We start from the raw sequence: 14,499 nt of genomic DNA on the forward strand, positions 1-14,499 counted from the left end.
ATAATTTTATTTTAATTAATGGATAGGTTAAACCATCACTTGATGAAGCTTTTGTCATCCAAGAACAGAATGTTGCACTAAATTTCATTGGTTCAAGAGGGGCAAAGCCTGGTGTTACCAAAGAGAAAAGAATTAAATATGCCAAGGAAGTATTACAGAAGGAAATGCTCCCTCATGTTGGTGTCAGTGATTTTTGTGAGACCAAGAAAGCTTATTTCTTGGGGTACGTCATATTTCATTGTTTTAAGTTCTTTGTCAAGATGTGGTTGAGGTGAAGTTTTTCTTAAAGCTGAAAATGTCAAAATTCATGTTTTTAATATATGTAAAAAAAAAAAGGAAAACCAAAACCATGTGCTTTCTCTTTTTCTTTTTTTAAAGGTACATGGTTCATAGGTTGCTGCTAGCAGCTTTGGGTAGAAGAGAATTAGATGACAGAGATCATTATGGAAACAAAAGATTGGACCTTGCTGGACCACTACTTGCATTCTTATTTAGAGGGTAAGAAATTATAGAATGATACTGTTAAAAGTAGATAAATCTCACTTTAGATTGGTTATGGCACGTGGAGGTGCTGAAAAGCTATCTCGGCGTGTATGATGGGCACATGTGAAGTTAGCTACATTCTTTGCCAGTTGTGCAGTTTAGTTCTGCTTCATATCTGAGAATTTCAAGATTGTGGGAACGTTTATCATTTGTTTACATTTTCTTTATTCCTCTCCACCATTGCAAAGCATTTGAGAAAGCTCAATTATTGATTGACTTTATGAGTGCTGATATTGGAATTTTTATTAGCTCTGCTTTGCAGTTTATAAAAACACAAAAGCTAGAGAGGAAGCAGTGGTTGTGTCAGAATTAAAGTTATATGTGATTTTTATTTTATTCTTAATATGTTTTTATATTTTCTATAATGAACATATACTACTTCTATAATTGGAAAAACTTATTTGTAAAATTTATGTAGACAGTTTAGCACAGAAATGATATTAGCAATGTTTTGTGCATATTCTGTTATTTATTGTGATGTGTATTAGTGTGTTTCAACCTTGTTTTGTTACCACCCCACTGAGGAGTCTCTTTGGACTGTTTTTTCCCTTACTGCTTTGCTTGTGTATGTTTTTGTACTTTATGTACATCTGTGCTTTTTGTATAAAAAAGAATAACCCCCCATCTCAGCCACTTTTCGCCTCCTTGTGGGCAACAGTGTCCTTGTTAAAAAATTCATATTACAGACCTTGACATGTTTAAAACATTTTATTGGGCAGAATGTTTAAGAATTTGCTTAAAGAAGTACGGATCTATGCCCAGAAGTTCATTGATCGTGGAAAGGATTTTAACTTGGAATTGGCAATTAAAACAAGGATTATATCTGATGGCCTAAAATATTCTTTAGCTACTGGAAACTGGGGTGACCAAAAGAAAGCTCATCAAGCCAGAGCTGGAGTATCTCAGGTAAGGATGTCAACTGTGACTATAGGTTTGATAAGAAAACATTACGAAACTAATAGAATCTTCATTTATTGAATGTAAATTGTTTTCCCTTTTTTTTTCTTGGTCAGATTTGAATTATGAAAGGGAAAATTTTCTTAAGTTAGCTGTTAGCATTACTAAGAGATTTTAAAATTTTGACTCTTATCAAGATATTTAATAAATTCACATAGGTTCTTAGGAGGTGAAACAGTCTATGTTGATGAAATTTTTGTCTTAAAAAGTTCGATATTAGAAACTGATATCCAGATAAATTATTTTGTGTAATGTAATCCTTCTAACACTGATTTCTGTATGTTGCCCTGTTTTATGTACAATGATTGCAGTAGCTACTCTCAGAATGATTAATGGGGGAAACGTTTTACAAAAATGTCTCACCGGGTGTTTTTATTTATTTTTTGTGATTACTTTTCATATGAGATTTAAAACTTCCCATGTACACATTTAGCTTTATGGAAGGGGTCTCCCCCCTCATTTGCTTTTTTTTTTTAAAAAAAACAAGCCTACACCAGTATCACCTGATTAATTTGGCATTCAGACACCAACTTTAACCTCCTGATTCCTGGAAGTGTAAATATCTCAAGAATTACGGAAAGATGCTCATAACATAGTTACATTTCTAGTTCCTTTTAGTTTAGGAAGGATTTGTTGACTCTCGTTGGTGTTTGTGATGCTGGGTTCACAGGTTGATTCCAGCCCTCAAGGAGCGCACCATCTATGAGAGGAAACATTTGTCCTTGTATGTCTCAGTATTCCTGGAGCTGAATTATGATAAATGCCATCCTGCCAATTGAGTTCAGTTCCTGGGTTTTAAGATGTGCCAAGAGCTCTGTCACACATTGGATCTGCAAAAAATGAGTAAAACATGATCCCTGATCTTCAGTAGCTTACAGTCTCTATTCACAGATGTAAACAGATATTATAGCATGGTACAGGGAGTATTAAATGAGAGCTATGCATGCTTGCTCTGTGGGGATGCTGGAGAAAGGCATATAGCACTGCCTGAGAGTGTGAACAGAAGTGTTTTCTTTAGGAGGTGGCACGTGAGCTGGGTCTTGAAGGGTAGTTGAGAAATTAGCCCAAGCCTTGGAGGAGGGTAGAACCAATAGCTCATAGGAAAACTGGAGAAAATTTCTTAATATCCTGAACAAAGGGACAGAGGGAGAAAAGGGCACATGTATGTGGGAGGAGCTAGATCATTCTAGTGTTTTCAAATCAAAGTGGGAGAGTTAGAAAGGTGGGGTTGGAGAGGGGAGCTTGGGAACACCTTGTAGAGGGGCATTCATTTTTGCCTTTTAGGTAGCTTCACAGTAAATGTCATTGTGGAGAAAAGATTTGAGATTTGCATAGTTGGTGATTTGCATAGTTGGTGGCAGAAAGATTGTTGTAACAGGCTCAGTGAGAAATGGTTAGAGCCTGCAGTAGAACAGTTCTATGGAGGTAGAGAGCGGAGTCAGATTTGAGAAATATTAGGAAGTGTGGAAAGCTTTGTGATTAGTTGAATGATGGAAAACTCTGTGGAGCAGAGAGAAGAGAACAGTTCTTCCTGGAGGTGGTCAGGTGTCTTCTGTGGAAGTGGTAGCATTTCACCAAGCAGAGTGCATTCCATCCTGTGGCAGTTGCATGTCAGAGTTGTGGAGGTGAGAAGCGTTGGGCAGTGTGGATGAAGTACAGGAGTTCTGAAGACTGGTAGGGGAAGGTTGTCTGGGACTTCATTGAAAAGAGCTTCAGTGTCATGCTCCTCTAGCTGGTGGGGAACTGTAATATTTTTAAATTTGGTGAGTGATGTGAACTTACCTATATCTGTGTTTTAATTCTGGTAACTGAGCAGAGTAGATTGGAGAGAACATTGCAGGGACTTGAGAGCTAATGATAGTAGTACAGGTTAATAGGTGAGGAGCTGGTTTTTTTACTGTGACATTGGGAATGGACGGTTTTGATTTTTTGGGAAGTTGGGAAATAGAGTTGACAGGATACGTTTATTGATGTACAAAAAGAGGAAGTCAGAGACAGTTATGAGATTTCTAGGTTGGGAGATAAAGGGAAGGGTGACACCCTTAAATGTGATAGGAGACTTAAGAAGAGGAAGGAGGATGCATTGTTGTAGGTGTGGGGAAAGAGGTGATGTGTTATTAGGTACACTGAGATTGTGTTGATTGCTTTATGTCTCTCTAAATGTTACCATACTTATACAAGTATTACCTTGCTTAGTGTTCTGTAAATATTGAATCTCTGTGTTGGGTTCAGAGCCCTCAACCTGGAAGAAGTTCTGGGATGGGTTAGTGATTTTTGCTATGGTCAAAGGAATGAGAGTTGGTAGCATATAACACTTAGTGCCTGATGTTTGCTAAGTACTGTTCTAGGTACTGGGATACAACGGAGAACAAAACAAGTTAAAAAAAACCCCACTAACATCCAAATGCTTGGAGATAGGTCATAAAACATTTATGTGGCATGTCAGAAATGTCATATATTTGCCATCCTTGCTGTAAGGGTCAGTTAAGTTACAAGAGTGAACGGAATTATCCAGGGCAGATTGGAGAAAGGAAGGATGGAAACAGTTGAACACTGAATGGATTATATGTGAAAATATGACTTTGCTTCATTTTAGTATTTGCAAAAATATGATAGTGTAACAGAAATGCCCAAGCTCTATAAAGATTTGTTATTGTTTTCTAGGTATTAAATCGCCTGACTTTTGCATCTACTCTCTCTCACCTGCGTCGTTTAAATTCTCCCATTGGTAGAGATGGCAAACTAGCAAAACCTAGACAATTGCATAATACATTATGGGGAATGGTGTGTCCTGCTGAGACCCCAGAGGTAATACATTAGAATTTATGTTCAAGACAAAAAGTACAAGAATTATCATGTATTTTATTTAATTATCTAAGTGTAGTAGAGAACTAAGATATTATAATTTTGTTTTTAGGAAGTAAGAATATATTCTGAAATCAAATTGGAGGGGAAATGTGGAAAAGAATTTTGAAAGGCATGTTTAATCAGTATGAGTAATATGTACTTTATTTATTCCAAGGGCCATGCTGTAGGACTTGTGAAGAATTTAGCCCTAATGGCTTATATTTCAGTTGGATCTCAACCTTCTCCAATTCTGGAATTTTTAGAAGAATGGAGTATGGAAAATTTAGAAGAAATTTCTCCTGCAGCTATTGCTGAGTGTGTATAGTTTCAATTAAAAAAAAAACTTGTTAGTTTTTGGTTATAGCTTATTAACAGTTACTAAGTACAAAATACTTTTGGTTTTCTATTTTAGTGCAACCAAGATTTTTGTTAATGGCTGTTGGGTTGGAATACATAAAGATCCTGAACAACTTATGAACACACTACGGAAGTTGCGGCGTCAGATGGACATCATTGTGTCTGAAGTAAGAATCTTTAATTATTTAAGAGGATGTGATCTCTGGGATTTCTGAATGAGGCATAAGGCTAAGTGAAAGTTATCTTTGCATTGATATCTTTCTTGAACTGGTGTCCTTTGAATTTTAAAGTACGTTGTCAAAAGTCTAGATGATGTTTTGAGCTAGATGTAATAATAAGATATTGCGTACTTTAATGCCTTAGATATATGCGTCTAAACTTTTGACATGTAATTTATTATTACATTATATTTTGGAATTCAAATTACATTTTAAAGTGTATTCTTTTGAGAATCTTTTTGTGAAGCTGACAATGCTTTTAAGAAGGGAATGAGCATCTCTGATAACCTCCTTTGTTGGAATCCAGAGATTGAGTCTTGAAATGTGATACACCTCTATTAGATTCTTTTATGTTTAGGTGGGTGTTGAAGTGCTCTGGGTATAGGATTTTTTTTTTTTTAGTCATCAAAATACCAAATGAACTTTATTCCTCCCCAAAATATGGCTTTTGCTTTCAATGTAATATGTTAAGGGCTGGGCTTAGGCTTTTTTTGACTTCCCCAAATCTGCACCTTTGGGTCTTTCTGGGTGAAAGTTGATTTGGAGAGAAACTAACACACTTAAGCTGGCCACCTGTCTACCTAGCAAAGCAGAGAATCAAGTTTTGGCTGCTCCAAGTCTTCTTCTAGCAGGCAGACTGGGTTTTGAGCCAGGGGTATTCAGAGCTTGAAGTCAGAAGCAGCTTGCTTCACTTGAGGGCAGTGGGCAGAGATAAGAGAAAGCCCAAGAACCAGCATTGTGTTTTTTATGATTAAAAATTTTGTTAATTCTGTTTGTTTCTGCTGAGGTTTGCTGTGTTCTCTAGGATAAAATTAAGTTCTTCATACTCTTTAGGCCTCTTTACCTTTCCATGGGCCCTTTCCCTCAACCTGGAATGATTGTGCTCCCTGTCACCCGTGCCTCCTCAAAAATGGGTAATAGGGAGAAGGTGTTTTTTACTTTTTTTTTAGATAAATCTCACTACTTCTGCACAACTCTAGTATTAACTCTTGTCTTCTTCAGGATACTTTACCTGACCCCACCCCCACCCCCCAGATTGATTTAGGTCAGAGGTTGGCAAACATTTTCTTTAAAGGCCCAGATATTAAATATTTTAGTCTTTGTTCACCTTAGAGTGTCTGTTGTGTATTCAGCTCTGCTGTTGTAGTGAAAAGTAGCCATAGACAGTACACAAATCAGTATAACTTTATTTTTTAAAAAAATAGATGGCAGGTAAGGGCAGATTTGATCTATTGGGCTCTTCACTGAGTCTCTGATTTAGACCTATCTCTGTGACTATATGTAGCATATTTTCCTTGAATAAGTTACGACAGAATGCATATACCAGGTAGTGACTATTGATTTATGTGCCTGCTTCTCTCACTATACTGTTAACATCTCAGAGGCAAGGAATGTGTCTCAGTATGACTTTGTATTTTCAGCTCTGAGTGTGGTGCCTGATATGTAGTGTCTGACAGTGAGTGTTTGTTGAAACTAGAAATGGGCCCTGTGTCCTTGAACTGGGCTGTTTAGTCTCCTATCGGAGAATGTTGTTAGGAGCCTCTTAGTAGGAGAATTGTATATATTTTTTAGAAGTCGAGTACTTTTTCTTTTTCTTTTCCTTTATGTTTTCTGATAACCAGAGGTTCTCATCTTATCCATTTCTAACTTTAGCTTTGTGTTGGACCTGTTAGGCTTTCCTGTCAGTAGTCTTCTCGAGAACACCTATTTCCTTTGGAATACAAGATTTTCTTTGGCCTTTGAGGAGACACAACTCAGTTTATGTCTTTCTGTTAAGACAAAAGAGCTATATTCTGTTATTGTTATATAATATTTTATGTTCTGTTAGGAATTCTCTAAGGATTCAAGAAAAGCATTTGAAAATGCTGTTCATGGTGTTTTTGCTCACACACACAGTTTCATCTCAGATTTTTTCTAAGGATGGGAAGTGGGCTAAGAATGTGGGACATTTTCTTTTTCTTGGCTTTTGACTCTTTACACTTTGGGAGAACTTAGTGTTTTTTGATTAAGCTTTAATGATTTACTGTTGTTTTCAAACTGAATAATCCAAACTTTTTCTTTAAATAAACCCAATCATTTCTTTTTCCTATGGCTACGTCACATGGCTTGTGGGATCTTAGTTTCCCCACCAGGTATTGAACCTGGGCCCCAGCAGTGAAAGCGCAGACCAACAGGGAATTCCCTACCTAATCTTTTCTTTAATAAAAGTATCCAGCTGTGATTTCACTTTTTAAAAGTACTTTTATGTAGAAATACCAGTCTATTTTTCCATTTCCCAACTCATTAGCAATTCATTTCTTAGTTGACTTTTAAGATTATATATTAGATCTAGAAAATTCACTGGAAATTTTTGTTTACTTCTTGATATTGGCACTTCAAATTCTGTAGTGCTTTTAATATTATGTTCTTTATTGTAAATTTTTCCAAAATATTTTTGATATTTTCCAGGAATATATTTTCTAGCACTATCCAGTAGAAATGCAATGTAAGTTACATGGACAATTAATTTTTTCTAGTAGTCATGTTAAAAATTTTTTTTTAAAAAAAGGATATTTCCTGGCGGTCCAGTGGTAGGACTGTGTGCTTTCGCTGCTGAGGGTATGAGTTCAGCCCCTGCTCGGGAACTAATAGCCCACAAGCCACGTTGTGTGGCAAAAAAAAAGAAAAGAAAAAAAGAAATAGATGAAAATAAATGTATTTTATTTAGCTTAATACATCAAAAATAGTACAATTTCAACATATAATCCATGGAAAATTATTAGTGATAAATTTTATCATTGAGATTCAGTAAGTAGTTTATACTTACAGCATATCTCCTTTTAGAATGACCTCATTTCAAGTGCTTAGTAGTGACCTGTGGCTAGTGACTGCTGTATTAGACATCTAGATTTTAAACCATTTGCTGATAGACTATCATGAGAAGTCAGGCTTACAACTGGGAAAGCTTGATTGAAGTAGTGACACAGGGCTGGATATTGAAAGGTTACACAGTGAAGTATATGTAATTATCACAGACAAAAATAAGAAATTGTCGCATACTACTTTTCACTTTCACACATTGGAGAAGGAAATGGCAACCCACTCCAGTGTTCTTGCCTGGAGAATCCCAGGGACGGCGGAGCCTGGTTGGCTGCCGTCTATGGGGTCGCACAGAGTTGGACACGACTGAAGAGACTTAGCAGCAGCAGCAGCAGTGTTTTGATATCCAAAATACACTTTCTTCATATTTTATTTTGCATGACATTACTACCAGATGTTGTTCAGCTGTATAATTATCAAGGTTAAATGTTTATCCTCTATAACATTTTAAATTATACCTAGGTTTTTAGCATATTGAACAATGATCAACTGAGATGTATTAGTTTTATCCGATAATTTATTAATGTTATTTTATCTCAGCCTTAATGATACAGAGAAAATATAAGTTCATGAGACTATTTTGTCTTCTTATGTGTAGGTTTCTATGATCAGAGATATTCGAGAGAGGGAGATTCGGATCTATACAGATGCAGGCCGTATTTGTAGACCACTTCTAATTGTGGAAAAACAAAAGCTGCTTTTGAAGAAGAGACACATTGATCAATTGAAAGAGAGAGAATATAACAATTACAGGTAAGAATATGCAGTTAGAAAAAAAAATGAGGTATAATTAACATGACATAAAACATTTTAAAGTGTGTCATTCAGTGGTTTTTAGTATAGTCACAAGATTGTACAACCATTGCTACTATCTAATTCCAGAATATTTTCTTTGACCCACAAAAAACAAGAAACTCTGTACTCATAAGCAATTACATCTGTTGTTCTTAATTTTTCTTAAGTGAGAGACTTGGGACTTTCCTGGTGGCTCAGATGGTAAAGAATCTGCCTGTAATTCAGGAGACCAGGTTCAGTCCTGGGTTGGGAAGATACCCTGGAGAAGGGAATGGCTACCCACTCCAGTATTCTTGCCTTGGAGAATTCCATGGACAGAGGAGCCTGGCAGGCTACAGTCCAAGGAGTCGTTATCAGTTGTATACAACTGAGTGACTTAACACTTTCTTTCAAGAGACTTGTATGATCTTATTTAAGAATAAAAGTCTTTGTGACATGGTAAAGACTATCTCTATTAATAAAAAATGACCTACATAGGACTCTGAGCTTCCCCTGCTTGGAGGGGACTCAGGTTTGATCCCTGGTCAGGGAACTGGAATCCCACATGCCATGTGGTGTGGCCAAAGAAAAAGAAATAACCTATGTGATGAAGTAATATATAACATGAATATATAACATGAACAATATAATAAATTTAATAAAAATAATCTTTTACAATTTATTATTAGTGATACATGAATGTATATAGTTTTGTTGTAAAAAAAATTCAAAAAATAGATGTAATAAAATATATAAAAGCCTCCAGTTCACACCTTCCTTTTCAAAAGTAAGTACTGTTACCAATTGGGGTATATATTCCTCCAGACCTTATTTTTCGTTTTTATATACTCACCCCCTAGCCTCACAAGTAGGTTCTTTAGATCAGAGCAGATAAAAACTAACAGTAGTTACAGAGCCATACTTTATGTGTATTGTTCAGTAACTTTTTTCCCCACTGTTAACAATAATATCGGTATTTTAGGACTCTTCCTGTATGAGTACATACAGATACAGGAATACTCTTTATTAAGTAGGGAGCCTAGTTAACTAAGATAGTTGAGGAAGTAAGGAAATTAAATGAATTCTTCTTTTTTAGTTGGCAGGATCTTGTGGCCAGTGGGGTGGTAGAATATATTGATACTCTTGAAGAAGAAACAGTGATGCTTGCAATGACCCCAGATGATTTACAGGAGAAAGAAGTAGCTTATTGTTCCACATATACACACTGTGAAATTCATCCATCAATGATTCTTGGTGTCTGTGCCTCTATTATTCCTTTTCCTGATCATAACCAGGTTGGTACCAGTTTTTAACTATGCTTTGTGAGGAATTGGGGGGAAGTAGAATAAAGATTAGAAATTAGTCTATAGTTTCTTCTGAAAGAAAAGCATTGTAGTGTAAAGGCTATGGATTACAGCATTTAATGTGTTTATTCTTGTGTTTGACTCTTAAGAGCCATAATTGCTTACTATACCAGAAAAAATAGAAACTTTACCAACCATATTTCTGATTTATGAAATACCTTGTAGAGTCTATTTATTTATTTAGAATAAATTTTCATTGATTCTGCTTTTCATTTCTACTTTTAGTCCCCTAGAAACACATACCAGTCTGCTATGGGTAAGCAGGCTATGGGGGTTTATATCACCAACTTTCATGTTCGTATGGATACGTTGGCCCATGTTCTGTATTATCCTCAAAAACCACTTGTGACTACACGGTCTATGGAATATCTGCGATTTAGAGAGCTGCCAGCAGGTATGTTCAGTTTTGTTCTACATTTTGTAAGATCCTGCCATGGTTAAGGCATTTTTGTGGGTGCTTTGAAGGATTAATAAAATGCATATGACACAGTCTCTGTTGTCACAGAATTTACAATATGGCAGGAAAATATGAGCACAATTAAATAAAAAGGTAAATGTTTGGAAAGTGTTATGATGGAGATACAGATTCCTTTGGAAGCACAGAGTGAAAGTAATGATTGATTCCTTTTGGAATCTAGTGCCAGTTTCATGGGGGAGGTAGCATTTTGACCTAGAGTAACGTTGATGAAAGGGTAATTGAATTTGAGAGATGGTTTGAACTAGGGCCTGGATGCATGAAGGCAACTGTCAGCACTTATGTCAGTTTAGTATGGCTGGAGTGTAAATGCATGGGAATGATACTTGACAGCGGCTTGAATTTTATTTTGAGAATGAAAATGTCTAGCCTTTTTGAACAGGGAAGTAATACAGTTGGAAGTTTATTTTGAACGTCATTCTGGCTACCACCTAGAAAATAGTCAGATATGGTATTAAGTAGGGAGATAACTTAGAGGTTCTTGCAGTGGTCTAAGTGAGAATTGGTACAGTTTTTACTAAGAAGTGAAAAAGTATAAGGGGTTGAAACACCTGTTGGAATACATTTGATAGGACTTGATTGCTGATTGGATGTGAAATTATGAAGAGAGGGAAGAAAGGAATTGGAAATATTGTTGGTGTTCTTGGCTTGGGTGATCTAGCAGAGAGACTTAATAATATTGGGAGCATGTTAGAAGGAAGAAGAGGTTTTATTTTTAAAATTAATTTTTATTAGAGTATAGTTGATGTACAGTATTGTGTTAAATTCTGCTGTACAGCACAGTGAGTCAGTTATACATATATCCACTCTCTCTTTAGATTGAAAGAAGAGGTTTTAGAGGTAAGATAACAAGTTCAGTTTTTGACATGTTGATTTTTGAGTTGCTGCCACAGCATCTCAGGAATGATCTTCCAACAGTGAGTTGCAAATATAGTTAGAAGAAATGTCAAATCAAGAACTGTGAAGTTTTTGATATGTTAATGATAATTATAGATGACTGTGAAATTGCTCAGGGAAAATTCAGAGTGAGAATAAAGTCAGAGACAGCCAGAACTTGGGGAAAAGAAATCAGGAGAAGAGATTTGAGATGAATCTGATAAGAAGAAAACCCTGGAATTTCAAGGAAGAGATTTCAGAACAACAGTTTCTTGAAATAGTGCAGAGAAGTCTGAAGGGTATAAGAGAGTTGAATATAAAGGAGACAGCAGGGTTCTTCCACACAATTGTTGTCTTACCATATTATTAGCAGAATTTTGGCTTTGATGGTGGATAACATTATTTAGTAAAGTGTACGTTGTAAATAGTGGCTTTAAGTCATTTACTGTAATACAGTATCTAGCATTTTGAGATTCTCACAGCTTAGAATGATTTATTTTAGGAGTCCTCCACAAGGGGTTACTCTTGTCTAGAGAAAGAAACTAGAAAAACAAAATCTGTTACTTTGTCTGCAGTGTGCCCATATCTTTGGTCTGTGTTTGCAGTGCTGGTGTTTTCTTTGACATTTAGATGATAGTTTCTTTATGGCTGCTGCTGCTGCTGCTAAGTCACTTCAGTCGTGTCCAACTCTGTGTGACCCCATAGACGGAAGCCCACCAGGCTCCCCCGTCCCTGGGATTCTCCAGGCAAGAACACTGGAGTGGGTTGCCATTTCCTTCTCCAATGTGTGAAAGTGAAAAGTGAAAGTGAAGTCGCTCAGTCATGTCCGACCCTTAGTGACCCCACGGACTGCAGCCTACCAGGCTCCTCCATCCATGGGATTTTCTAGGCAATAGTACTGGAGTGGCTTGCCATTGAGAAGAAAAGAAATATTGGTGAAAGATTGAATTTGAAATAGAATGTTCCTATGGCACTGATATGAAGTGGTAAGGACATGGCTGGTAGGGACCATGTGCCTTTTGGTTTTGTTACTGCTTCATGCCTTAATCTTGTCAGCTATTTTAAAACTTTATTTTGAGATAATTTAAAGCTTGCAGAAAAGTTGCAAGACTGTTAAAAAGAACTCCGGTATACTGTCCATCCAGATTTCTGGGTTCACATTTTACCACACATGCAGTATTCTTTCCCTTTCTTTTTCTTCCTAAACCATTTGAAAGTAAGTTGCAGGCATGGAAGCCCCATCACTCTTTAATTTTTCAGTGTATATTTTCTAAAAGACATTCTGCACAGTACATCTGTCACCATCAGGGGGTCAACACTGATCCCCATCTAATCAGTAGTCCCCCAATTCAGATTTTGCCAGTTGTCCTCATAATGTCCTTTATGGGTCTAGGTCTAATGCAGGATTCTGCATGTCTCTAGTCTGAAACAGTTCGTTGGTCTTCCCTTGTCTCTTAGGACCTTCACATTTTTGAAGAGTCCAGTCAAGTTACTTTATACATTTTCTCTCAGTTTGACTGTTGTTTCCTGTGGTTTATATTCGGGTTATAAATTCTTGGCAGGGCTAACAGAGGTGGTGCTTCATGCTGAGGGCATCATGTCAGGAGGCATATGCTGTCTCTATATCCCACTGTTAGTGATTCTAACTTTTATCATGTAATTAAGATAGTAATTGTCAGGCTTCTCCACATTTTATTAATTATAAGTATTGTGTACTTGCTCAGTTTGATTCAGTCACCCAGTCATGTCTGACTCTGCAACCCCATGGACTGCAGCATGCCAGTCTTCCCTATCACGAACTCGTGGAGTTTGCTCAAACTCATGTCCATCAAGTTGGTGACACTATCCAACCATCTCTTCCTCTGTCATCCCCTTCTCCTCCTGCCTTCAATCTCTCCCAGCATCAGGGTCTTTTCCATGAGTCAGTTCTACGCATCAGGTGGCCCAAGTATTGGAGTTTCAGCTTCAGCATCAGTCCTTCCAATGAATATTCAGGACTGATTTCCTTTAGGATGGACTGATTGGATCTCCTTGCAGTCCAAGGGACTCTCAAGAGTCTTCTCCAACACCACAGTTCAAAAGCATCAGTTCTTTAGTGCTCAACTTTCTTCACGGTCCAACTCTCACATCCATACACGACTATTGGAAAAACCATAGCTTTGACTAGATGGACTTTTGTTGGCAAAGTAATGTCTCTGCTTTTTAATATGCTGTCTAGATTGATCATAGCTTTTTTTCCAAGGAGCAAGCATCTTTTAATTTCATGGCTGCAGTCACCATCTGCAGTGATTTTGGAGTCAAAAAAAAAAAGTCTATCACTGTTCCCATTGTTCCCCATCTATTTGCCATGAAGTGATGGGACCGGATGCCATGATCTTAGTTTTCTGAATGTTGAGTTTTAAGCCAGCTTACCCACTCTTCTCTTTCATTTTCATCAAGAGGCTCTTTAGTTTCTTTTCGCTTTCTGCCATGAGGGTGGTGTCATCTGCATATCTGAAGTTATTGATATTTCTTCCAGCAATCTTATTAAGTAAGTAATAAGTCTCTGTTAGAAGATACTTTGAGAGGATGTAAATATCCCATTTCTTTTCTCACTTTCGGCCATTAGTTTGCTGTGTAAGTGTTGCCAAATGGTGATCTAATTTTATCATCCTTTCCTTTTTGATGCTGAAATTGTCCCAGATTTTCCAGTGAGAGCATCTTCAAGATGACTCTGTTAGGTCGTCATAATTCTTTAAGCACTTCCTTACCTTTTGTCTCACCTTGTGCCTTTCTTCCCCTAAACTTGGACTTGGCCAGTTCTTCTTTTAGTGAAGGATAGTGTGTGGAAACCAAAATCTGGGTCCTGGGCTTGGTCCTTGGTATTAGAATGTCATCGTTTCTAGGTCCTCTCAGCTGCCGGAGCTAGGAAAATATATGTATGCATATACTCTTCTCACTTTTAACTATTTTTATATCTATATATACTAAAGAACCGTGAGTTTATACCATATCTTCCAGTACAACACTGTAGTGTTTATTTTAGAACTCTGTTCTCTGACAGTGAGAAACCTGGCTCCCATTGTCCTCAGTATGTTGAGTTATTTGCTACATCTATTGATGTAACAGTCTCTTGACCCTCCTGGCTAAATAATTAGCTCTGTCCCTGCCTAATATGCCAGCTGCATTGACCAAATTCTGATCTCTAAGGGGAAGGGGCAGGTTGGGTTATCTTAAGTGATCTGTTGAT

The 14,499-nt window shown here is 37.0% G+C and overlaps 1 protein-coding gene across 1 annotated transcript in view; it reads left to right on the forward strand.

Annotated features, from left to right (window-relative positions):
* Positions 1-14,499, forward strand: part of POLR2B (RNA polymerase II subunit B) — a 46,635-nt gene that overhangs the window by 19,205 nt on the left and 12,931 nt on the right. Inside the window, exons 8-16 of the mRNA XM_055434966.2 lie at positions 27-223; positions 379-498; positions 1,263-1,449; positions 4,165-4,308; positions 4,523-4,662; positions 4,760-4,871; positions 8,380-8,534; positions 9,652-9,850; positions 10,145-10,313. Of these exons, the coding sequence (XP_055290941.1) occupies positions 27-223; positions 379-498; positions 1,263-1,449; positions 4,165-4,308; positions 4,523-4,662; positions 4,760-4,871; positions 8,380-8,534; positions 9,652-9,850; positions 10,145-10,313 (1,423 nt within the window). The remainder of the gene's footprint in view (positions 1-26; positions 224-378; positions 499-1,262; positions 1,450-4,164; positions 4,309-4,522; positions 4,663-4,759; positions 4,872-8,379; positions 8,535-9,651; positions 9,851-10,144; positions 10,314-14,499) is intronic.

Source organism: Moschus berezovskii, chromosome 5 (assembly GCF_049115385.1).
Source record: "Moschus berezovskii isolate FMDL1 chromosome 5, NW_MosBer_1.0, whole genome shotgun sequence".
NCBI classification, from domain to species: domain Eukaryota; kingdom Metazoa; phylum Chordata; class Mammalia; order Artiodactyla; family Moschidae; genus Moschus; species Moschus berezovskii.